Raw genomic sequence first — 25,934 nt, 5'->3', positions numbered from 1 at the left:
CTGGGAGATGGTAGGGTTGTAGACATAAAATCAGAGTTAAGTTCAGCTGCTGTTTCACTCTGAGGAATAAAAGCAACTGTAATTAGCAAATGAAGTTAGAGTCTATCAGAGCCCAAGGTCATTGGGAAGTGAGAGGCTTTAATGTTTAGGGTAAGTCAGAAATATAAACTGGAATTAGACTAAGGCACACAGAACAAATGGCAAAATTATGAAATGGTGTATAAAAGCTAAATGCAAATATTCAGTAACTTCTGAAATGGGAAACCTGGAAATCTGTTGTACCAACAAAGTACCAAAACTAACATCAACAAAATCAGAGAGGTGCATCTGTAGGAAGCATGAAGGTTCAGGCACAACCAAATGACTATTCTCTTATTCTTCTCCTTGCAAGACGACAAAGGCCAATCCATCTGAGTTTTGACATTGATGCATTTGACCCGACACTGGCTCCAGCCACAGGAACCCCTGTTGTAGGGGGACTGACCTATCGAGAAGGCATGTATATTACTGAGGAAATACACAATACAGGTAAGTAGTGATCAGTGTGTTTACGACATAAGCAAATATGCTGAAGCCTCTTGTCTGCCAGGGGAATCTTTCCTACCATGTCATTGTAGACATTGTTTCTGTTTAAACTTGTTATAGCTAAAAGTCATGTGGTCAAACTAATAAGGGACAGTCACTTAGAGGCATGTTTGGATCTCATACCAAAATATGGTAAGGTGATATTGAATAAAAAGTTGTTTATGTCTTCTCAGACACATATTAAAGAATAATCTGCCAAACTAATGTAGTTCTTTGCATCTGAACTGTCTAATGGCAGATTAAGATTAAAAGGCAAGGTCAGATGTAGTCTGTACCTTAAGAGGTTGATTTACTGGGAGTTGGGAAGGTGAAATTAAAGCTTCTTCTGAAGCTATTTCAATGCTACAATACCTTGGGTCCTTTTGTGTAGGATAAACTTACACTGGAGCTCATCAATAGATTTAAATGAAAGGCTGACAGAAAGATTAATAAAATGAATGTTAGACTGATTATCAAGAGTGGCTACCAAGGGGTTACTGTCCCAAAACTCACACTTGCTTGCAAACAGTTACCATTTCTATCAGAAAACTTCTGGCTTTAAGGTTACTTTAAATGATCTTTAATTACAAAATTTAAACTACCACATGATCTTCAATACCATCTCATGAGATTAGGGTCTTTTAGCCTAGAGACCCCAGACTAAGAAGTCCAGGGCTACAGGAAACTCGAATATTTAGGACAGATATGAAAATTGAAGACTGGTTTTCTGGCTCTGGAACTGACTGCACTCCTAAGGCACCACAGAAAGGAAAACGATGCTCGATTATCAGATCTGACAGTGGCCAAGTAGTCTCATCCTCACTCAGACTCACATTCTCAGATGTTGGTTAACTGTCCTTGGGTTAGTGGCCCATTAACCTGGGAGTTCAATCCTCCATTCTGGTTCCCAGTGACAGCACCGGAACCAGGGGTTAGAAACCTCTGGCCTTAGATGGAGCAGAGGTCACACCTTGTCCCCCTCTCTTGCTGTAATATTACTCTGTTCTATAAGACTGTCTATCACGACACTGTCAAGTAGATTGTTGAACCAACAGTTTGTTTAAACTAATTTTTATAGGGTGGCGATAATCTGGAAACACGGGTAATATATATTTTAAATAGCTCGAACCTTCTTGATTACTTCTAAGCTATGCCAAAGGTCCAGCGTTCGTCAGTGGAATTCAGACACCCAAATTATCAGACGCAGATGGCATGTGCAGGAATTGTTGGAAATGTTACAGTAACGTGCCTGTTCACATTTTGCACAGTGCATTTGAACTATATGCACTAATGGGGGAGGGATAGCACACTGAACAGATGTAGTGGCAACGAGCATGCCATGTACTGTAATGCAGTATCAATAAACCACTAGGTGTATTCCCTTCCCCCGTGTGTCTCAGATACAGCTTTGAAAACACAGCCTTGTATTCTCAAACTAGTTTGTTCACATAACTCTTGAAGAGGTAGATTCACTTCACTCAGGATAACCAACTAAAGAGTTCACTACCCCAGAGAAGTAGGGAACAGGGGTGGGAAGAGAGAAGGCAGGTCTGGGTAGGTTCTTTCGGTCTAATCTTCCCTTCTCAAACCCTCTAGCACAAGTTCTCAAACCCTCAGAGATGGCAACTCGAGTCCAAATTAAAGTATAGCCAGGTCTTCCCTTGACCAAATACAAGATACTAAGTCATTCTGATGGGAGACCTAAAAACTGTCAGCTGTGGAACCACCCGCAGGGCTCAGACCTGTGCTGGCGACAGTAAGACATGCCGTTGTAACGAGACTCCAGGGCACGTGGTGCTTCAGGAGATGTAGATACAGTGCCAGAGTTGGAACGTGGGAACAGAGTTCTGGCAAGTGAGAAGTGGGAGTTCCCTTCACACGGCTACATGCAGGCAGGCATCTGGAAGGTTCCTTAATACTGGAAATGCACATATTGTCCCAACAAGCGGGTTGGCAATGCCTTTCCCCACCAACCCCCGGGCTCATTCTTTATTCTCTCCAGAAGGCCTGACAGCTGTGCCTTGTATGTTAGTTGAACGGGGGTGATTGATTTTATTACCTTAAAGGTTTCTTTCAATCCTACTCTAATAGAGCAGTGTCTTAATAAATTCATGAAGAGGATGAGGTGTAAGGGGCTTCCTGACACTGGTTATTTTTATAGTAGAAAATGACTTTTTTTTTTAAACCTTGGCTTACTCTGCTCTCACTGCAAGCCAGGACTTTCCTGGGGCTTTGTCACACTTCGTTCCTGCAGGGCTGCTGTCAGCGCTGGATCTTGTGGAGGTCAATCCTCGGCTGGCTGTGTCTGAGGAGGAAGCCAAGGCTACAGCTGGCCTGGCAGTGGACGTGATTGCTTCGAGTTTTGGGCAGACGAGGGAGGGCGGGCACAATGTCTACGACCAACTGCCTACTCCCAGTTCCCCACACGAATCAGAAAGTGAAGAACGTGTGAGAATTTAGGAAGTACTGTATGCAACACGCGTTTGTCACGTCGGGCATTCCAGAGTTGTGCAGTGTTTGAGGGGACAGATACTACATGGTCATCTGGGTCAGTACTGCCTTAATGAGAACATTTGCATATTCTCACAATCGTAAAGTTTCCTCCTCCGTTTTGGTGACCAATAATTATACTGTAAATGTATTTGACTTTTTACAATTCACAAGGTATTAACATGTTGAATTATGTAAATTTAAAGAAACCATAAACGGCATTTATTACCTTGGAATATCACACCGGTCTCGTTGCAGTTCCTTCACATTCAACTGGCTGTCCGTCTTCCCTCCCTCTTCCCACAGTCTGGCTACACAGTGCATCCTTGAACTGTGAGCTCACAGCAGCAATATGCTTAATTACTCCACATCTCTACCACCCTTCATTCACAAGCTCAAAGTTCTGGTCCACAAAGGCTTCCTTGCAGGAAGTTCAATGCTTCCAAAAGAACTTGTAATAAACCAAGCCTCCCAGGATGGCCAGCTCCAGTAAGATGACGATGGAAAGTAGTAGCTTGTTGGTTGTCACTCTACAAAGAGAAGCAAAGAGAGTAATCAGCAGTCTGGATGGCCTTATCTCTTTCCACTCTTGATGCAGAGGTCTGACTTAGGGACAAGACTAGGTCATGTGAGGCAGACTGAATTTCCGTTTGGCCTCATGGCCACTCAGCACAAAGTATATACAGGCAGACCTCAGAGATACTGCAGGTTTGGTTCCAGATGACCACAATAATGCAAACAGAGCAACAAAGCCAGTCCCGTGAATTTTTTTGTGCCCTAGTACATATAAGTTATGTTTACAGTAGACTGTAATCTATTAAGTATGCAATAGCATTATGTCCCCCCCAAAATGTGCATACCTCAATTTAAAAATACTTTATTGCTAAAAATGCTAACCATCATCTGAGCTTACTGGAAAAAGGCACTGATAGATTGCCTGACACAAACCTTCAATTTGTAAAAAATGCCGTATTTGCAAAGCATATTAATTAAAAGTATGCCCGTATAAAATTCTTTAGCTGTTAACAGGGAAAACACTATCTACATCACAGAAATATACACCAAAGGATAAAAATATTTTCTTTTTTGAATTTTGTTTTAAAATGTCTTCAAATAGTAGCTACTTCCTTACTTTAAAACTATCTTTTCTAGGAGGGTTTAGTTAGAAAAAAATACTATTAAATATAATGTGAGAAAAATATAGCATTTCCTGGAAGTAGGATGAATCCTGCATCGAAACAGCAGTAACTACTCGATACCATACAGAGCCGCATCAGTTCCACACTGCAGCTGGGAGCACGTGCTGGGAGACTTGTTGGCGGCAGACTCGCCAGTGCTGACGTCCAGCTCAGGGATGGGTCCTGAGTAACTACAAGCTGGACAGTGCCTCTCGTGCTCCCTCTTCCCCCATGAACCCAAATGGATAACTCTACAAAGGTAACATGGGAGCTTCACAAAAAATTTACTGTCTTTTGCTAGTAAAAAAGAATCCCGTGTGGTTCTCATGTTCCCTCTAAACTAAAGGTCTCCCCCTACTGCACAAGGAATGTACTGCTGTGTCGGGAAATCTCTCCTAGTTCCATGGCTCAGCTGTGGTTGTGTTTCATGCACACTACCACTTACCCCAAATTCATCCTCAATGGCAATGCTTCCCCCCTTTGCCCCTGATTTTGTTGCTATCAGCACGCAAATCTAGGGGTTTGGGGGTTTTCTCAGAGTTAACTTCTTGGTAACACGAGAGAACTCGCAGGTAATGGGTTGACTCCCATGAAAGGCAAGCAGAGCCAAAAGCAAGTACTAAGCAGTAGTGGTGAGAAGTTTTCCACTCAAGCTTTTACAGATGTGAAACTCTATCACTCCCATGTGCTGCCTTCCTTAAGGAATGTAAGCTGGAAGTAAAATTGCTTCCAGTGGACAAACTTTACTGCTCCAAGTCAGAGCAGTATGTACTTTTAACAAAAGATTTGGTCTTACACAAGACGGTATCCTTTAGTTCTTCAGCTTTATTAGGATCTTTATACGTCACAATTAAAGTTTTGACGTTCTTGGTTGAAAGACATTAGTGTTAAAGAGAAATTAACTTTGTGACTATTTTTAAAACTTACTTTCTGGACATTGACCGGAGAATCTTTCGACTTTTGCTCAGGTTTTCACTCGTGTTTACCAGCTGAGAAGAGAAAATAGCGATTATTTCCCCCTTCTTTCAAAGTACACACTCTAGAATTTGAACATTCCTAAACTGACAGTGGGCATTAGGGGCACATGTTGAAATCAAACCAATTTAAATGGTGGCCTCAGAGTATAATTAGAAGAAACTGGAGAGGACAAGTTACTTTAGTACTTGTCAAGTAGGCTTAGGAATTACATCCCCAGGCTGCAGTGAGGGACCTCTGGGACAGACAGAGCTAGTCCTTAGCTACTCAAACAGAAAAGCTTCAAGGGCACCCTGCCAGTACACTGAAGCAACTTCAGAACTGAATTTCATCAGCCCAACTCCAGGAGAGCCTCTTGAGTTACAGTTTGTTTTTGTAGGCGGGCGGATTACCACTCTTGGGATACGGTTATTTTTTTCTTTACTCCTTTACGAGAAACTTACATTGAATTGTGAATGGAATTAATCTTTTTAAAGCCTTTTTTTTTTTTGACCTGTCCCTTTTGCCTGCCTGTTGCTAATCTACATAGCTGGAGGGTATGTCTGACCGACGCCTGCCTTCTGCTCCCAATCCCTGGCAGACTCGGTAAATTGATCCCTCAGATCATTCCTGGCTTTTAAATTCAGCCAATCCACCTCGTGTTCAAAAGTCAGAAACCAAACAATCTGTAAGCTGCCTTCTCTGTAGTTTACCTTAAATTATGTGCTTTATTGTGAATTTTTACTGAAAGAAGGGCATCATTCTGATTTACTTTAAGAATGGAGAATTACAGCTATTAAGGCGAGAGAAAACCATCCCAAACTCCCACACTGCACTAGTATTTTCTCAAGTTTGCCCACAGTACCTGTTTTTCAGTCTGGATTTGCTATTAAGAACAGCATTCCATTGGCAAGTTGTACTATTTTCAAAATTTCTGTGCAGGTGTACGGAAAAGAAGGAATAAATTTTTTCAGAGCCTCTTAAAATGACAGATTAGAGGCCCCAATAGAGCCATCATGGCCCTATTTCCATTTTCTTCCCACAATGACCAGTTTATCTTATAACAGTAAAGAGTGATAGTCCAGGATTGAACCTCTATAGACGGTTGGTGGTGCTATTTTATGACACACGAAAATCTCCTTGTCTCTAAATGACAGGAAAGCTAGGACCTTCTAAGTAGATGATGCTTTCCATAAGGACAGCAGAATATTCCACTAGATATAAAAGAAATACAAGTCTCAGACTGGTAATACAGGAATAAAAGGATGGAGTGGCTGCAATTTTATGCTTATTTGACAATCTTTAATAAATACAGAAATTGAGTTTTTTCAATCTTTCTTTCTCCCCATTCCAATGATCTCTAAATCTTAGGGGTAAAATTATTCCAAAGGAGATCTCTTAGCGATGCAAAATAAAAACCGAGGAAAGCGTAAAAACCTAACAGATCATGTACCCCGATTCCAGAACTGCTGTAGCAAGGCCCACCTGCTCGGCCCACTCTCGTCCCTTTCCCTGTCTGCCCAGACTTACTCTGTTCTTGGTACGTTCCAACTGCTCACGTTGCTCCCCCAGCTCTTCTATAATTTCTGAGCCAATCTGGTCAGTCTCTGTGGCAATCCGATGAGAACGCTCAATACTCTGGGTGGCCCGGTTCAGGCTCTCAGTGCCTTGCAAAAGTAACACCCGTTGAGACTGTAGCTGATTCTGACAGGGTTATGAAAGGGAAATGTTAGACTTCTTCCATACTCTTTGTCAGCACAATCCTTACCACCGCTCTTATGGAAGAAGGGATTTAGGGTGCAAGAATTTCCATTATTTTAAGAAACAAAAGATGCTAATGAACTATAAGATCCTATTTAAGGTCAGACTAAAGCAGAACTTGAAATTCATTATAAGATTCACAACACCTCCCATTCTACTGCTTGTTACCTTAAGGTAAGGTAAAAAGGGTGAAAAATATCAGAGCATTTTCCTGTGTTTGTAATGAATTTGAACTGTTTATGTGCTTGCCGAACCAGCAACTTCTGAAAGGCAGTGGCCAAGTTTTGGGGTGCACGAGCTACCTGAAAATGCATATAGCCTGTAACTTGGATGGCCAGCAACCAAACCAACTAAAGTCTGCAGCCCTTGGACAGATTAATTCACTGAAGATTCCAACCTGATTGGGACTGAGGACTGAGGGACCATGAATAAGCTACTCATTTTCAGCACATACAGAAATCAATTAGAAGTCTGGGTGTGACACTGCCACATTCTGGGAAAAAGTGGCCACACTACTGGTAAGCCCCAAAAGAATTTCACTTCAGGCCAAAGAGAAAATAAAACTTCTGAAGCTGCCACACTGGTGATCTGCTCTCAGGGAAGGAAGTATTTGGGGCCAATAAGGTGTTCCAGCTGCCCTGACTTTCTAAATGCCCACCAAATTTCATTCCACCTATAATCCTGAGTACAGAAGACATGAGGACAGAAGTGCCCTTTGTCAGACCAGAATTCACCACTGACAGAAACGGGTGCTACTCTAAAGCACACACACACACACACACACACACACACACACACACACACACACACACAGATGCCAGGGGCAGTTTGCAGGGCCTATTGCGAAGCATTAGACACTACCATCAACCCAAAACCAGGTTCCCAGATCAGAAGTAACAAGAAGTCTTCATGGATGGTACAAAGACCAGTGGATAAGGAAANCTGAAGATTCCAACCTGATTGGGACTGAGGACTGAGGGACCATGAATAAGCTACTCATTTTCAGCACATACAGAAATCAATTAGAAGTCTGGGTGTGACACTGCCACATTCTGGGAAAAAGTGGCCACACTACTGGTAAGCCCCAAAAGAATTTCACTTCAGGCCAAAGAGAAAATAAAACTTCTGAAGCTGCCACACTGGTGATCTGCTCTCAGGGAAGGAAGTATTTGGGACCAATAAGGTGCTCCAGCTGCCCTGACTTTCTAAATGCCCACCAAATTTCATTCCACCTATAATCCTGAGTACAGAAGACATGAGGACAGAAGTGCCCTTTGTGAGACCAGAATTCACCACTGACAGAAACGGGTGCTACTCTAAAGCATATATGTGCGCACGCGCGCGCACACACACAGATGCCAGGGGCAGTTTGCAGGGCCTATTGTGAAGCATTAGACACTACCATCAACCCAAAACCAGGTTCCCAGATCAGAAGTAACAAGAAGTCTTCATGTATGGTACAAAGACCAGTGGATAAGGAAAACTACTGAATCAAGTTGAGCCAAACCCCAGTTACTGCTTAAAAGAAGCAGGAATAAGGCTTTTTAAAAATAAAAGATGGGGTTTTTCAACTGATCAGGTTGAGAAATAGGAAAAAAATGGTAAGAGCACATAAATAAACCCCAGATTTGTAACAATTAATTCTACTAAAAGTGGTATATGTATTTAAATTGTTTTTGTAACTTCTGAAACTAATGATTTTATTTTTTAAAAGATTTTTATCTATTTATTTTTAGAGAGAGGGGAGAAGAGGAAAACATCAATGTGTGGTTGCCTCTCATGTGCCCCCAACTGGGGGCCTGGCCTACAACCCAGGCATGTGCCCTGACTGGGAACTGAACCAGCAACCTTTTGGCCCACAGGCTGGCACTGTATCCACTGAGCCACACCAGCCAGGGCTTAAACCAATAATTTTAAAGCAAAATTATTCCTTGGACTTACTCTCCCTTTTGTTGTTTTGGGTCTTTTGGGGGTAGGAAATAAATGACCAAAGCACTTTTCACCTCTCATTTTAACAAGCTCCACCTGCCTGCTCCCCAACCCCCGTCCCTCACAAGTAAACTGAAAGTTTCACACCATTCTTACACACTCTAGCTCTGACATCAGCAATGTCAGGCCAGCAGCATTCGAATGTCCCTTCCACTACAATCAGGATGTGTCACGAAATGGGATTTACTGAACACGGCCCCGCCAGCCCTCTGCACCTGTGCAGTCTGCACTTCCATCTCTCTCTCACCACTTGCCAGGCCATTTCTACTCTGTACTACGGGATAAAATCCCAAATGCAACATACTCCATTTAAGCTTTCTGAAGTTTTATTTCTTTAATTCTCTAGCTTCTCTAGGTAGTTTCAGAATATAGATTTTCCATAAATCAGACTACTGGAGGCTAGAGAAGCAACCTGTGGCTCACTTTCTATTACAACAGCACAAGGCATTAGCCCCTTCTGAGGAAGTACCTGCCCTTCCCTACTGTATCTGGGCTACTGGGACATCTGGATATAAACATAAAAGAAAGCTTGGGTTAATTTTGCAACGACACTGATAAGTTAAAACCCTAAGTGAATTTTTTTGGGCACATGTGGGAAGGAAACTAGATCAACGGGTGAGAACACAGAGTTCAGATACAGTGAGATTAGCTAGCACCTGTATACCGCCACTACACACTAAGCACCGCTTTGTACGTAAAGGACACAAAAAATGGACGCAAGCTATGGTTTCAGAAGATCTGCATTTAATCCAGTAGGGGTCAGCGCTCCCTCTCTTGGGACCATGCCCATGCCTTTCCCTCCCCCTCTCCTCACCAGGCATGTTCCCCTTTCCCTCTCCTCAGCTCCAAGGGCCCTTCTTCTGCCTCTGTAACTTGTTTCCTGAGCCTCCACAGCCCAGCTGGCTCACTTCCACCACCTCTGTAACTTTCTAAACTTTCTCATAATTTGAAAAACAAACAAACAAAATGGCAAATATCCAAGGGGAGAAGGGAACTCAATGCAGGAAAGAGGACAAAGTGGGAAAAACGAGTGTGGTACACCCTGTAACATGAACTGCACACTCCTCAGTATGGTTAATTCTTGTACTACAGGCCCGAAAGGGGGGAAAGAGCCGACGCTTACCGCATGCTCATTCTCTACGGCGTATGTGCCGTATTTCATGTCTCCTCGACCCCCAGGTGTGGCTGTCAGAGGGGTGCTTCTCACTTCCCGGTGGAGTTTGGCAAGGTCCTTCCGGTAGGTTCGAAGCTTAGACATCATAGGGTTACGGAAAGACAGGGGTGCATATCGCAGTTCCTCTTCCATCTCTGCCAGCTGGGAAGGTGACAACGGTGAGTAAACGGCCCGGTTCTTTTCTGTCTCATCTGGGCACAGTTCAGCCACATGTGGCTGGGCTACTTAACCCACGGACGACCCCGAATACTACTCGGCCACATGCTTCATGTTAACAAAGGCAGGCCCACAGGTAACGTGTTCACTCCACTACTCGAATGTCTGCACAGTGCCCACCAAGCACAGAACAGGCATTCAGACGGTATGTGATGAATGCGTGGAAAAACTAACTAGTACCTTATAGCTTATTAAACATTTTTATAGCATTAATTTAATCCTCACAGCAAATCAACAAGGTAGGAAATACTATTTCTTTTTCATACATAAGACTTGATGAAAATTGCTCAAGATTACACAACAAGAGAAATTAGGATTCTGTATCTTCGAATTCTCTTTTCAGTATACAAAGTGCTTAGCCTTTGTATTATGGTTCAAGGAAGTACTTTCAGTCTACTGTATTCAAATGGTAAGGATCTGGCATCAAGGTTCTCTATTCCACCTGCTCTTTCTGAAAATCAATTGTCCCATGTCAGATTTCCATTTGTCTGGAATAAGTAAAATATGAAACCTGAACACATTCACAAGAGGCCATAAATTATCTTCATCTGCCTAGGATGGGCAGAGTAGGACTGGTTACTTTTGCTAACTTCAGAGAAAGAAGGTGAGCACCAAACAGGTATCAGCTGAAAGATTTTAAAGAAGCTACTAAGATGTTAACCAAAAAAGAAGACTGGTCTGTAACAGGCATCATGGGTATCACGGCTGTACACAGGTACTAAGAGAAGTTTCTAGTGCTGCCATCACGAAGCAGATAGTTTCCGCAGTCCAGTGGTCTGGTCCTTCTTAAAACTGATTACACACCAGAGGAAAGGATGCAGAAAAGCTTAACTTCCCAGAACTTCACTGCAATAGGCAAGTTGTTCTTTAACACGCAGGAAGGAACTTCTCTGGTTTAAAAGGAATTTTTCTTCTTAACCTATGCCAGGGAAGTAAAAACTAAGGCCAACTATTTTTCTGGAGTACTACGAGGGAGCTGGATTTTAGCCCCAAACTCCTGAAGGGTTTGCTGAAGCCAGAGCACAATGGACACAGTAGGGCTCTTCTGATAGGTAAAAGCAGGTTTTTTGTGTTTTGTTGTTGCCACAGATTATGCTCAGCAACCTGGACCAACTTCTGCCAGTTTTGGTTCTGGGTTCTGCCTGGGCACTCATCCTGCCCACGCATGTCAAGATATAGATCCAGACACTAACTACCCTGTCTTTTAAAACAGCAGGGAATGTGGCTTAGTGCCACCTCTGACTGACATTTTCTGTGACAGTAAGTTTAAGAAGATTAACTGATCCAAATAGCCAGCTTTTAAATGAGATTTTAAAAGCCCACCCAGGTAAAGGTATGAGAATACCCTTTACAACTCCCATCAGGAATGTGTTACCAAAGCCTCATTTCAGGAGAGGCTTCAAACTTTACCCATTTGTTTTTGTTAACCCCCCCCACCACCACCACCAATCCCCCTAAATAGGCCTCATTTAGTCAGAGATAATCAAAGTCAGGGCGGGGCAGGAAGGCAGGAAGAGTTAACCTGTGATCAGATCATAGCATTACTTTTGGAAAAAATGAACCCCAGGCAGAAGAACCTGTGGTCCCCTGTTCTCACCGTCTCATTGGCTTCCTGTTGCTTTTCATCGAAATCTCTGATCAGTTTCTTCTTCTCCTCTGGAAAAGATAAGACAAGTTTCAAGTGCTCAGTCCTGCTTCCTAACACATTTAGAGCCTATTCCCTCTATGTAGAGTACACTCCCCATTCCTCTCCTGTTGGGGCAGCTGTGCTTAGTCACTCCCAAAAGGCACTTAGACATGTATGGGAACTTGTTACCACAACGACTGGGGGAAGGCGACAGGGGGTATTGCTACTGGCATTTAGTACCAGGGAACCAGAATATCCATGGGTACTGACCGTCCTGTGTAACAATAATCTGGCCCTGAAGGACAACAGTGTCCCCACAAAGAAACACTTCAGGTCTAAGTTAAGCATTGTCCATCTTTCCCCCACAATCCTAACAGAGAGACCAGGCACATCAATCAGAGTGTTTAACAATACTGGTTTCTGAAATCCTGGTCTCCACTTTCAACCACAATATGAACCACTTCTCTATTTAGCCCATATTCACTGCTTTTCTGCAGAACAAATTCAAAGCCCACCTACTCTGCTTGCTGGGGGAGCTACCTGGTATGGCACGCGTCTCTCTGCCATGCCCACTGGTGGTACCATGGAGCTGCTCAGAGCGAGAAAGTCACGCCCCTTTCGATTCTCTTTCAATCCTTCACATCATGTCCTCTTGGTGCTAATGTCTTTAATGCCTAAAAATTACTATTGTCCCCATTTCAACAAAAACTGAAGAGGCTTCAGCTTCAAAGCAATTAACATCTTACTAAAAACAGCATTGCTTTGCCTTTCTTGTTTTTTTTTTCCGATCATTTACATAGGTTCTATAGATCTTCCATTTAAAGTAGTGATACAGCCCTGACTGGTGTGGCTCTGGGCTGTGTCACTCTGTGTACCTAAAGGTCCGAAGTTTGCTGGTTCGATTCCCAGTCAGTCAGGGCATGTGCCTGGGTTGCAGTCCAGGTCCCAAGTTTGGGAGTGTGCGAGAAGCAACCAATTGACGTTTCTCTCCCTCTTTCTCCCTCCTTTCCCCTCTCTCTAAAAATAAATAAAAATTCTTTAAAGTAGTGATATAAAATCTCCTTTTAAATAACTTCATGTATTCAATAAATGTATTTTACATGAAGTAAGTTGAAACAAGGAGAACAAGTAATAGTAAAAATGGTACTATTTTTACTATTAGACATGGCAAAAATGATGGAGTCCCAGCATGCGGCCACCTGGTAAACTTTGTACAGGGTTTACTGCTGGCAAAGGGGACTAAGTCCTGGACCCAGCTTCGGGAGTGACCTACTGTGTAAGCTTGGATAAGTCTCCATCTCTTTGGGGTCTGACTTTCTTTGGCTATAAAGTGAGATAGGTCTTCCCTTCATATCTAACAAGCAAAAACTAGCCCTGTTTACAAGGAGCTAGGTTTTTATTTATTTATTTTTATTTATTTATTTTAAAGATTTTATTTATTTATTTATCTTTAGAGGGGAAGGAGAGGGAGAGAAACATCAATGTATGGTTGCCTTTCATGTGTCCCCTGCTGGAAGTTGGCCTGCAGGGAACTGGCCTGCAACCCAGGCATGTGCCCTGACTGGGAATGGAACCGTGATCCTCTGGTTCACAGGCCTGTGCTCAATCCACTGAGCTACATGAGCCAGGGCCTGGAGCTGGGTTTTTAAAATGTAGACATTCAAATGAATGTTCTCCCGGAAATCTACAGACACCGTATTCTTCAGACTATAAGACGCACCCCCCTCAAATTTGTGGGGCGTCTTATAGTCTGAATGTAGCCTACCTGGCTCGCTGGTGGGGGTGGGGCAGTAGTCTATGTTATTTACGTTAATAAATATTTTACCACATTTTTTGCTTCAAACATTTTTTTTATTTTCCTCCTCTAAAACCTAGGTGCATCTTATGGTCTGGTGCGTCTTACAGTCTGAAACATTTGGTAATCTACTTATTACCACAAAGCTACTGTTGCTTGCAATGTTTTTTGAACTCATCTTTTGGAATTACCTTCACAATTTGGGGATAGTCTTATTTTTAATTGTGGAGATATATATGTGTGTACACGTATACATATATATAAAATTTATCATTTTGGCCATTTTTAAGTTTACAGTGAAATGGCATTAAATGCATTCACACTGTTATATAACCATCGCCACTATCCCAGAACCTTTTCATTATCCCAGATGAAACTCCAGAATCATTACACACCAACTTCCCTTAACCCCAAACTCTGGTAACCTCCCTCTACTTTCTGTGTCTGTGAGTTACACCACTCCAGGCACCTTGTATAAGAGGAACCACACAGTATTTGTCCTTTTGTGTCTGGATTATTTCACTTGGTATCATGTATTGAAGTTCATCCACATTGTTGTAGGAAGTATGGGGCCACAGTCTTTTAGAGCTATGTATTTTTTATTCACTGTGACTCCTAAATACAAGCCAGCACTTCCACCCACTGGAGAAAGAGCAATCTTTTCTTTTTTAAAAGACTTTATTTATCTTTAGAGGGGAAGGAAAGGAGAGAGGGAGAGAATATCAATGTATGGTTGCCTCTCACACATCCCTTGCTGGGAACTGGCCTGCAACCCAGGCATGTGCCCTGACTGGGAATCGAACCACGATCGTGTGGTTCACAGGTCCACCACGCTCAATCCACTGANATGTATTTTTTATTCACTGTGACTCCTAAATACAAGCCAGCACTTCCACCCACTGGAGAAAGAGCAATCTTTTCTTTTTTAAAAGACTTTATTTATCTTTAGAGGGGAAGGAAAGGAGAGAGGGAGAGAATATCAATGTATGGTTGCCTCTCACACATCCCTTGCTGGGAACTGGCCTGCAACCCAGGCATGTACCCTGACTGGGAATCGAACCACGATCGTGTGGTTCACAGGTTCACCACGCTCAATCCACTGAGCTACACCAGCCAGGGCAGAAAGAGCAATCTTTACTAATGCCAAAGAAAACAGCTGAGTTGGGATCATAGGTACTCAGTATGCTGCCCTAAAATTTTCCTGGACAGTTTTGTTTACCCTGACTTTCCCCTTGATCCTGGATTTTCAAACCCAATCCAATAAAAGATGTAGTATCACCATTGTGCTTTATATGGATTTACACTTATGTTAATCACAATGGCATCTAGCATGTCAGTTGTCTGCTGCTTTAAGTGATTATAAATTATTTCGGATGTGTACATTCTAATATATTCTCGACTTGAAATCAAGCTACTCCAGAACAAGGAAATTAACCTTTTCTTTTATAGGTCTCACAATTTCTAGAACCTTAAACCTGACAATGAACTTTTTATTATGCCTCATCCCTTGTCATGTGACATCCTTTTAATGTACACAAGGCACTCCAGGTGAACTATTTCTTACTCCACAACACTTGCAAAAACCAGGGTCTGTTGTCTTAAAAAAGAGAAAGAAAAAGAAAATTCAGCTATGGCAAATGTCGTGCACCTTGACCATCCTGATGAAATAAGCACCAAAGCAGCCATTATTACCCCTGAGTGGGCTGTGTTTCCAGCCACTGGCCGTGAAATAATGTCTGCAATCACGAATGGCTACTTCCACGGAAGAGTATTATATTATTTTGTCACAAAAGTGCTGAGTGTCACCACTCCTCTGAATGGGCCCATGTCCAAACTCCAGCACACTCTGTCTTGAGCCAAACCGGGCAGTATGAAGAAGTAGTCTATATATCAGCACATTCCCTTCCTTGCTCCGATTTTTCTACAACTCTGTTAGTTATAAAGTCCCCTCCTATAGTCCTCCTTTGCTAAAGGACATGAAAATCTGCATTCTCAAGGGACAAATTCTAGAATGATTCAAAGAAAAGAGCTACATAAAAATAAGAGTAGGGAGAAAAGAGGTAACCCACAGAATCTTGACTCTTTTAACTTCTTTACATGATTCAGTTATTCTCGATCTTTCTGGAGTTGGAATACTCCACTCTTTACCTGATTTCATAAGATATATGTTCTCCTAGGAGTGTTGTACAAATTATATAGTTTTTTTTTGTTTTTTGTTTTAAATATTTTATTTATTTATCTTTAGAGGGGAAGGAAAGGAGAGGGGAAGGAAAGGAGAGGGGGAGAGAAACATCAATGTATGGTTGCCTCTTGAGCGTCCCCTGCTGGGAACTGGCCTGCAACCTAGGCATGTGCCCTGACTGGGAATTGAACCGCGATTGTGTGGCAAATTATATAGTTTTAAAAGAAATATACTCACTTCATCACATGAGATCCTTTATGCAATCCTAAGATTTTTAATGCCTTGGAAATCACCCCTTCTGATTCCATAATTCTGCCACTGCAGTGCGACTATGCCCTGCAGTGGCAGAATTGTGGAATCAAAAAATGTTAGGCTGGGATGGACCTCGGAGATCATCCATCTGTCTAACCTCATTTTCTAACCTCTGATCCTCAATTGTGGGATCAGAGCCTGGAGAAACTGCCTGCCTCAGGCTCACAGGAGGAGTATGCCAGCCTCCTGACTACCAATCCAATGCTCTGTACATCACAGAGCACTGACGGGCATTTTGGGGCCCCCAGAGTATAGCCTTTAGCAACGGGTAAAACTTGTTCGCCTCACCTCTTCCCAAGCCAGTCACATGGGAGTTATGCACTGGAGACTGATTCTGTTTGGTAAACTGAGTGGACAGCAGCACCGTGTCCCAGACAAGGAACACAGCACAAGCAGTCAGCTCTGAGACAGCTCGAGGAAGCCTGCCTTAATGTTCAACAGAGTGACACCCTCTCTCAGGAGGGTGAATGAGCAGATTCGAATTTTGGTCCATTAGAGCCATGGAAATAACTTGAGTTTCACCAGGACCTTTACAGTTTGTGACTAATTTGCTTTTGGCGCCCCAGTGTGGCATTTCTAAGACCTACATCCTCTGTTTGCAGACTACTATGATTTACCTAATCTTACACCACCTAGAATTTCAAAGCATCAAACCCCTCTAAGCCTAGTTCCTCATGTGCAAATACGAAATATAAAAGTACTCACCTCACAGGGTGATCTGAAAGGGTTATTAGAGGTAATAAACATAAAAAGTATTTGGCAAATGCCAGGTGTATCAAGGGTTCAATAAATAGCAACTATCATTGATTTTTAAAGTAAACCCTTAGGAAGGAAGAACTAAGAGCAAAAATAAAATTAACTGAACAATTATGAAGAGTGTTGCAAAAATTAAAATTCTGCAATCAGTGAGTAATTGGCATTTACCAACCTGCTGTCCTTCATAGTGATTATTTTTTCTGGTTTCCAAACTAATGATTTATATATATAAAAAATTAAAATAAAAAACTTTCAATAATCTTACAACACTCAGTAAGACATGCGGAGAAATGTCTTATGGTGCTACAAAAATCATGTCTACAGGCACTTACTGTATTAATTGGGTAAGAATCTATAGCACTCTGAGGTATTTTAGAAAGACCTTTTCATCTGCAAAACTAAGACTAGAAACTATAACTGTCTGTAACAATATTAATATTAAACAGATTAATAACTAGCACATATAACAATAAATTGCCACTGTCATATAAACTTGCTAATAGGTATGTATACATCCATTTTAAAAGTGATGAAAATGAGAAAGATGGTCCTTTCAATACCCAATCACATATTATTTTCTTCCTAACAATCCACAGTATTTATACAATCATTCACCAAATATTTGTGGAACACCTAGTATGTACTAGGCACTGTTCTGGGTGCCTAGGATACATAATAAACAAAAGAAAATATGTAATTTATAACAGAGGAGGAAGGAACATTTCAACTGATACCGAAACCAGACAAGGACACACAAGGGAAAATTACAGGTCAATATCGCTGATGAACAAGGTGCAAAAATCCTCAACAAAATATTAGCAAATGGAAATCAACAATCCATTAAGAGAATCACACATCATGATCAAGTGGGATTTATTCCAGGGATGCAGTCAGTGATGGTTTAACACCCACAAGCCAATCATGATAAACCACATCAACAAAGTGAAGACTGTAACTCATGATCAGGCCCCAGCCTGGTAGCTCATACAGCGTTGTTTTGATATGCCAAGGTTGCAGGTTCGATCCTCAGTTGGGGCACATACAAGAAGCAACCAATGAATGCGTACAAGTGAAACAACAAATCAATGTTCTCTCTCTCTCAAATCAATTTTAAAAAATCATACGATCATCTCAATGGATGCAAAACAAGCATCTGAAAAAACTCAACATCCACTTATGATAAAAAACTTTTAAATATGGATATAAAGGAAACATATCTCAATATAATGAAGACCACATAAGACAAGCTCATAGCTAACGTCATATCCAATGGCGAAAAGATGAAAGCTTTTTCTCTAAGATCAGGAAGAAGACATGAATGTCTACTCTCACTTTTATTCAACAGAGTACTGGAAGTCCTAGCCAGAACAATTAGGCAAGACAAAGAAATGAAAGGCATCCAAACCAGGAAGAAGTAAAACAGTTACTATTTGCAGATGACATGATATCATATACAGAAAACTCTCAAGACTCCACCAAGAAACTGGTAGAATAAATAAATCCAGTAAGTTGCTGAATACAAAATCTACGGACAGTCCCCAACTTATGATGGTTCAACTTATCAACTGGACTTTTTGATGGTGTGAGAGTGATATGCACTCAGAAACTGCACTTGGATTTTTGAATTTTGATCCTTTCTTGGGCTAGTGAGATGCAGTACAATACACTCTTGTGACTCTGGGCATTGACAGCGAGATGATTTTGCCCAGCTGTAGGCTAATAGAACTGTTCTGAGGACACTGAAGGTAGAAGAGGCTAGGCTACAATGTCTGGCGGGTTAGGTGTATTATACGCACTCTGACTTATATTTCTGACTCACAGTGGATTTATTGGAACATAACCCATCATAAAGTGAGGAGCACCTGTACACAAAAATCTGTTTTATTTCTGTACATTAAAAACATATCAGAAATAAATTAAGAAAACAATGACATTTATAATTGCATCAAAAAGAATAAAACAGGAAGAAATGTAACCTAGGAAGTGAAAGTCTTGTACACATAAATAGAACTAACAATCCAAAAATCTCTATGGAGCCACAAAAGACCCTGAGTAGCAAAAGCAACTTTGAGAAAGAATAAAGCTGGAGGCATCACGCTTCCTGACTTCAAACTGTGGTATGAAGTGACAGCAGTCACATAGTGCAGTACTGACATAAAACAGACACAAAAACTGACAGGCCAGAGAGCCCAGAAGAAGCCCACATACACAGTCAATTAACTGATGACGGACGAGCCAAGACTATACAATGGAGAATGTACATATCAGGAAAACCCAGTCTTTGCCCCTTTATGTCTTTAGCTCCTGTTTTGGGGAAAACCCAGTCCTTCCTCCCATGTGTTTCTTTCCTGCATGTCTCCTTTACTACTCACAGGGAACACTCCACTTCTAGCCCCCAAACACGTGGGGGCTTCCCCCACCACGAACTGCAGCACCACCTGAGCACCCCACAGCTCAACTCCATGCTGACACTACCCAGAGGCAGCATCGGGTTCCACGGGTTGCGGGCTCAGACCCCACAGCACTGCCTCTCCCTGCCCTCTTCAGATCTGATGACGGGCAGTGGATGCTCAGGTTACCCACAACTTCTGCCCAGTTGGGTCACTGACTGGAGGTTCCCAGGACCCTCTCCTAAGGTTCCACTAATTTGGAGAGCAGCTTGCAGAATTCAAGAAAACGCTTACTTAGGTTTACCAGTTTATTAAATGATATGGTAAAGGACACAGATGTACAGCCAGATGAAGAAATACACACAGCAAGGTCTGAGAGGGTCTCCAGCACAGCAGCTTTTGTCCCCAAGGAGCTGGGCGTATCACCCTCCTGGTGTGACTGTGTTCACCTATGTGGAAGCTCTCTGAATCCCATACTACTGGGATTTAATGGAAGCTTCCTCACTCAGGCATGATCAACTTTAAAATCCATTTCCGGTCCTTTCCCCCTCTCTAGAGAAGTGGGGAGCAGGGTTGATTATGAAGCTTCTAACCATGGGTTGGTCTTTCTGGAGATCCACCCCAACCGAGGAGCCACCTGGAGCCCACCCAGAGTTGCCTCACGGGAACAGAAGATGCTCCTAGTGCTCTTATCTCGTAGGAACGTACAGGGGGTTCGGAGCCCTGTGTCAGGGACGGAGTCAAAGACCAAACATCAGAACGAGATGTTCTTAGTGTTCTTATCATTTAGGAAATTACAAGGGCTTTAGGAGCTCTGTGCCAGTAACTAAAGGCAGAGACCGATATACATTTTTTCTACCATCTCACAGGAAAGGACAGTCTCTTCAGTAAATGGTGTTGGGAAATCTTGACGGCCACATACAAAGAATGAAACTGGACAACTATCTCACACAACACACAAAAATTAACTCAAAATGGATTAAAGACTTGAACATAAGACAATAAAACTCCTAGAAGAAAACAAGTCTTGGCACAAGTCTTGACAAAGATTTTTAGATAAGATACAAAATGTAGAGGTAACAAAAGCAAAAATTAACAAGTGGGATCACATCAAACTAAAAAGTTTCTGCAGAGCAAAAGAAATCATCAACAAAATGAAAGGACAACTTATCAAATGGGAGAAAATATATGCAAATCATTAACCCCTGATGAGGGGTTAATATCCAAAAAATATTTAAAAACTCATACAACAGCAAAAAACCCAAATAATCTGATTACAAAATGGGCAGAGGATCTGAATAGATATCTTCCCAAGAAGACATACAGATGGCTGACAGGTATACAAAAAAGTGCTCAACATCACTAAACACCAGGAAAATGCAAATCAAAACCACAATGAGGTATCACCTTGCACCTGTTAGAGTGGCTCTTACGAGAAAGACCAAGAAATAACAAGTGCTGGCAAGGAGATGGAGAATATACAGAGCTATGTTCTAGCTCAGAGACTTTCAAACTTGACATGCATCAGAAATCCCCTGGATGGATGTTAAAAGAGACAGTATGTTAAAGTAATTAATGATTAATGACTGTTTGGGGCCGAAGAATCCGCACTTCTAACAAGTTCCCAGATGATGCTAATGCTGTGGTCCAAGGATCACACTGAGAACCGCCGTCCTAGTGGAAGACCAGCAACACACAGGGTCCGGCAGAAGTGAGGCCTGTGGTTGGCGGGGCAATGATATGGGTGTAATAATCTATAGTGTTAATTTGAGCATTCCACCTAAAAGTCGTATGGTGTACTTGAGTGTGTATTGTTATGTTAGAGAATTACATGCTTATGATTTTGTAATAAAAGATTCTGTAATAAAAAGGGGATGTTATTTGTCCTGGCTGGCGTAGCTCAGTGGATTGAGCGTGGGCCTGCGGACCACACAATCGCGGTTCGATTCCCAGTCAGGGCACATGCCTGGGTTACAGGCCAGTTCCCAGCAGGGGACCCACGAGAGGCAACCATACACTGATGTTTCTCTCCTTCCCTTCCCCTCTAAAGATAAATAAATAAAACCTTTTAAAAAGGAGGGGGGGTGTTATTTGTGCTGGACCTGTACTACAGACATCATAAATCCAGTCGAGTGTCTAGTGTGTTACAAGATAGGTGCTCTAGAGCAAAATGGGAAAACAGAACAAGGCAAGAGTAGCTGTATACAGAGCTAGTATTCTCATATTTTATTTAAATAAAATATCCACTTTCCCATATAACCGTATCAATGGCTGACGGCTCTTCCTATTGTTAAGCAGGCAGTATTCTAAGGGCTTTACATATGTTAACTTATTTAATTCATATAAAACCTGTATGAATTAAATACTATGATTTGTCCCCATTTTTCAGGGCAAAGTAGTTAGGTTAAAGTAAGTTGTCCAAGGTCACATGGCTGCTAAGAGGTAAGTTTAGGATTTGAACCCAGGCAGTCTGGCTCTAGAATCCCTGCTGTTAAATATACAACTACTCACGGCTTCTCGACTCACACTTAAGGCAAGAACTCTTGGAACTCTTTAGGGCCCAGGGCACTGACTGATACATAATAATTCTCAACAAACGTTACTGAAAAATGATTGAATTCGATTATACCACATAAGCTAAATGCAAGGGCCATGTTATGTACATTATTCAGTGCCTAATAATTCATGATGGAAAATTAAAGCTCTGGAAAGCTTATGAAGTAGTCCTTGAAGTAGAAATAAGAAGTCAGAGATGAAGCCTGGTCTGCTTACTTAAATTCAATTTATTAAAAAAATATTCATTGAGTAGTATGAACAAAGTAGTGAACGAGAAAACTCCAAGTTGTTGAAGTTCTTGTTATAACCAGAGGATATGTGTATAATGTATTTACTTATCCATTAAACAACTAAGTCTGTGACCAACAACTTACATTGGAGTATTTTGTGCTTGGGCAGAAATTCCCATCGTTCTGATTGTCCTCTTTGCAGAAATGAAAAGGTCAGGTAGATGACGAAAGTGAATATAACTAACTCAGTTAACTCAAACAGAATACATTATTTAGCCTTAAAAAATGGTTATTGTGAAATTAAATTCAGCACCTGGCTGAAAAAAAAATCCCAGTATTTTTTCAACCCTATAAATTAGATCTCATCACTCTCCTGCTCAATATCCTTTAACTGCATCCCATCTCATTTAGCAACATACAAACTTTCACTGTGGTCTACCACACCCCAAACGATCCGGTCCTGCCTACCTCTTTCCAACCGTGCCTACTACCACTATCTCCTTTGCTCCTTCCACCTCCAACACAACTGGCCTGGCCTTCCTGCTCTTCCTAGAAATACCAACCCCACTTCTGCTCAAGGACCTATTCAGTACTACTCAGTCCTCCTGACACTCACTTCTCCCAGATTTTTGCATGGTTTCCTCCCTTACTTCATTCATGTCTCTGCTCAAATGCCATCTCTTTAAATAGGCCTTTCACAGCCCCCACCCCCATTTAAAATCAGAATGCTCCTCCTCTCTCTACTCCTTTACTCTGCTTTATTTTCCTGTACAGGCATACATTGGAAATATTGTGGGTTGGGTTCCAGAGAACCACAATAAAGCAACTATTGCAATAAAGTGAGTTGTAACCTTTTTGCAGGTGGAGGATCTTGTCTTAAATTTCTTAAAAATACAGTATCTGTGGAGCCAAAAGGGGGAACTGCAATAACACAAAGTATGCCTGTGTTGCCCTTAACATGGCCTCTTAATGGTTACATGTCATCACGCCACTAAAACAGGGATTTGTAGGTCTTTTCACTAGAATTTACAATATTAACAGCATCTAAGGCAGTGTCTGGCAAACAGTAACCTCTCCCAATAAATACAAGTTAAACAAACGTGAACTTCATTCTCAGCAGTCATTTGGTTCATATAACCTTGGGTAACTCACAGAGCTAACCCTCAAGCTCTGGCCCTTAAGTACAAACAGTAAAACAAAGTCTTATCCGCCTTGTCATCAAGATCTTTTCGTTTTGAGGCGAAGAACTGTGCTTCCTATGGATTTAACAGGACAACTCAAGCTCCTCCAAGCAAAGACTGCAGCAACCCGAATTCTGAAACCGTGGGGCAGGAAACAGTCTAAGCAGAAAGTTCATAACGGGACAGCACCTAAAAGCCACAATCCTGATTTTAAAGACCAAACTCCCCAAACCGGTATTTGCCAACCCCAAAAGGTAGGATTCCTTTGGGTTCTTAACCATTTTGGTGCTAGGGACCTTTGCCAGTCTGGTCTATGGACCTCTCTTGAGAATCATCCTTTAAATGCATACAGAGGGCTCCAAAAGCAATCAGTTCTACTGAAATACAGGACCGCAGATTTAAAGCCTCCTATGCTCTTCTTGCCACAGTGAGAATGAGACCAAAAAAATTTGAAGGTTATCGGAGGATCAAGAATCCCCAGGAAATGGTACTCCGAGGTCCATCACTGAGCACCCTAAGTGAAAGCAGGGAGAGAACCTGAGCGCTGGGTCCAGCCAGGTCTAGGGGCCGTGTTTGAAGAGAAAAGAAAAAGGCCCAAGTCTGGGAAGAGGGTGAGGGCTTTTCCTCCCAGAACGCTCGGAGCTGCGTTACCCAGGGTTCGGCCCGCCTCCGCCTCACCTGTCCCTCCAGTCCCCAGGAGCCGCTCTGGCACCCCTCGTAGGTCTTCATGGAGACCGCGGAAGATCTCGTGCAGTTTCTCGAAATGCTCGGAAGAGGCAGCGGAGGTGGCCATGGCGCAGGCAGCGCTCAAGCAGAGGCCGCCGAGATTCGGCCCCGGGACCCGCTCCAGCCACAGCGGTCAGCCGCCCAGTTCCGCAGGCATCACGGCAACCTCCTCTAGCAGCTCCACCGCCCACCCTGGAAAAGGCGCTTCCGGGGCCGCGGCTGGGTCCTCCCGGGACGGAACGCCCACCCCCTTCATCCCGTCACGGAGAGAGCGCCAGGTGCGAAAGCCTTACGGAAAGGTCGCGCGCACCGCGTTTCCCAGGAGAATCTTGTGAGAGCTGGGACGCGCCGCTGCTAGCAGCAGTCCCAGACCTCCGGATACGCTCAGCGCGGATTTGGGGAGAGCGCCACAGCAGAAGGGATTGTGGGCACTAGCGGGACTGGCAGCGCGGCCGCCTCTCCCCAGGGCCCCGCCCTCTAGCGTAGGGCGGACGCTGCAGTGCATGCTGGGGGCTGTAGTTCGGCAAGAAAAGCGCGCCTACCGGAGGTCACGCGTCGAGGGGCGCGGTTTTGCGCCGGGGCTCAACGGAGTGACTCTGTGCTTATTGGTTACGTATCATTGTGCGCCTGGATGTCATGTCACTGTCATAGCACTTTTTGCCCCCCTTGACTTCTTACTTTGTGTCCTGACCAAAAATGTTAGCGTTCAGCCCTCGAAACGTAGTCGGGCAAGGCTCCTGCCTGCCTTGAGCGGTAAAGCACTTTTCCTGGAGAGGTCAAGCGACCAGGGCCACCTGCTTTCAGAAGCGTTCCCCGAGGAATGTGACCCCCCAAAATGTACTCAGCCTTCAACGGCCGGGTTGGCCTTAGGGCTTTACGTTCACTCCGCTGATGTTTGTTAATGTTAAACCTAGTCACTGTGCGGGGGCCTGAGTACACGCTGGTGATGAAAAGATTCTCTGGACAATTTATAATATGGTGAACGTGGGGGACCCGGTTTCAAATTCCATTCCTAAGCGTCATGTGTCAACAATAACAAAGTCCTTTCCTGCAGCCCATGAGTTTCCATGGTTCACTGGAAAGGAATTCCTATTTTCACTGATTTCATGGTTTGCCTTCGGAGCTGGTTCTGGAATGTTTGCTTAGCAGCCCAATACTTAAAACTGCCCACACGGATTAAAAGATACATGACTGTGATTTTTATCTCCTGGACCCTTATTTTTACTAGATTGAGCTCATTAACCATTGATTCAAGAAACTTGTTAAGTTCCTGATATTAAGCATAGAGAAATAGCAAAGTCTGAGATTGTCGGTGGCAGGCAGTGTACTGTAAAGTCACATAGCACTGTTATAGAAGGGGCACGTACAAAAAGAAGATAAATAACCTGGGATGGAAAAAGTCATCCTTGGCCCCTTTGAAGAGCACTCGTTGGGCCTTTCGCTAATGACCCACTGAGCGGTCGAGAAAGGGCAAAGTAAAAACACCACTCTTGGGTGAAGTGGCAGCATGTCGTGTTGTTTCGCTTCAATCCGTGGTGTGACCAGGGGTAAAAATAAATAAATAAATAAATAAAAATAATAAATTTAAAAAAAAAAGAAAAAGTAAGCCTTGAAGAGCATCACAAAAGAAAAGCAGAAGATGGGTAACTGAAAGATCAAATTATTACACAACTGAAGTTAATGGCATTTCGGTTGACACTGTACTGTAGCTACACTTCAGGACAATCCTTAGATGAGAAACAATTGCATAACTGTAATAACAAAGAGTTTTCTTCTTTTGACTATAATTAAATTTTCACTTAATTGTTTTCTTCTGTTGACCCTAAAATAAACTTTCCTTTAATTCTTGCAGT

The 25,934-nt window shown here is 42.6% G+C and overlaps 2 protein-coding genes and 1 non-coding gene across 4 annotated transcripts in view; 2 read left to right on the top strand and 1 right to left on the bottom strand.

Annotated features, from left to right (window-relative positions):
- Positions 1-3,295, top strand: part of ARG2 (arginase 2) — a 38,627-nt gene extending 35,332 nt beyond the window's left edge. The window contains exons 7-8 of the mRNA XM_037031128.1: positions 392-528; positions 2,819-3,295. Of these exons, the coding sequence (XP_036887023.1) occupies positions 392-528; positions 2,819-3,024 (343 nt within the window). The 3' untranslated portion in view covers positions 3,025-3,295. The remainder of the gene's footprint in view (positions 1-391; positions 529-2,818) is intronic.
- On the bottom strand, positions 119-24,500 carry VTI1B (vesicle transport through interaction with t-SNAREs 1B). 2 transcript variants are annotated; one of them, XR_005064311.1, is made up of 7 exons: positions 24,034-24,500; positions 11,924-11,982; positions 10,060-10,251; positions 6,717-6,890; positions 5,160-5,221; positions 3,284-3,584; positions 119-484 (listed from the first exon to the last, which is right to left on the bottom strand). XR_005064311.1 is itself a non-coding variant. In XM_037031129.1 (6 exons), exons 1-6 carry the CDS (start codon positions 24,146-24,148, stop codon positions 3,488-3,490), a joined length of 699 nt encoding a protein of 232 aa, XP_036887024.1. In that variant the 5' UTR covers positions 24,149-24,500; the 3' UTR covers positions 3,254-3,487. The 2 variants fall into 2 exon arrangements, 1 of the variants encoding a protein (XP_036887024.1); XM_037031129.1 differs by lacking the exon at positions 119-484 and having other exon boundaries at positions 3,254-3,584.
- A 991-nt stretch (positions 24,501-25,491) lies between these two features.
- On the top strand, positions 25,492-25,627 carry LOC118976997 (small nucleolar RNA SNORA21). Its single transcript, XR_005064408.1, has one exon. It is a non-coding gene; the product is annotated as a small nucleolar RNA SNORA21 (small nucleolar RNA).
- The last annotated feature ends 307 nt before the right edge of the window (positions 25,628-25,934 follow it).

Source organism: Sturnira hondurensis, unplaced genomic scaffold, assembly GCF_014824575.4.
Source record: "Sturnira hondurensis isolate 20B ecotype Veracruz unplaced genomic scaffold, ASM1482457v3 Scaffold0021143, whole genome shotgun sequence".
NCBI lineage: Eukaryota > Metazoa > Chordata > Mammalia > Chiroptera > Phyllostomidae > Sturnira > Sturnira hondurensis.
This window is presented reverse-complemented; position numbering and strand designations above follow the sequence as displayed.

Bases quoted from the DNA above. Each gene is read 5' to 3' on its own strand.
- VTI1B (XM_037031129.1), bottom strand. From the start codon at position 24,148: ATGGCCACCTCCGCTGCCTCTTCCGAGCATTTCGAGAAACTGCACGAG. The intron at 10,252-11,923 runs GTGAGAACAGGG...TCACCTTCCCAG, and splicing joins AACAGGAAGCCAATGAGACG to CTGGCAGAGATGGAAGAGGA. The intron at 5,222-6,716 runs GTAAGTCTGGGC...TTCTCTTCTCAG, and splicing joins TGGAACGTACCAAGAACAGA to CTGGTAAACACGAGTGAAAA.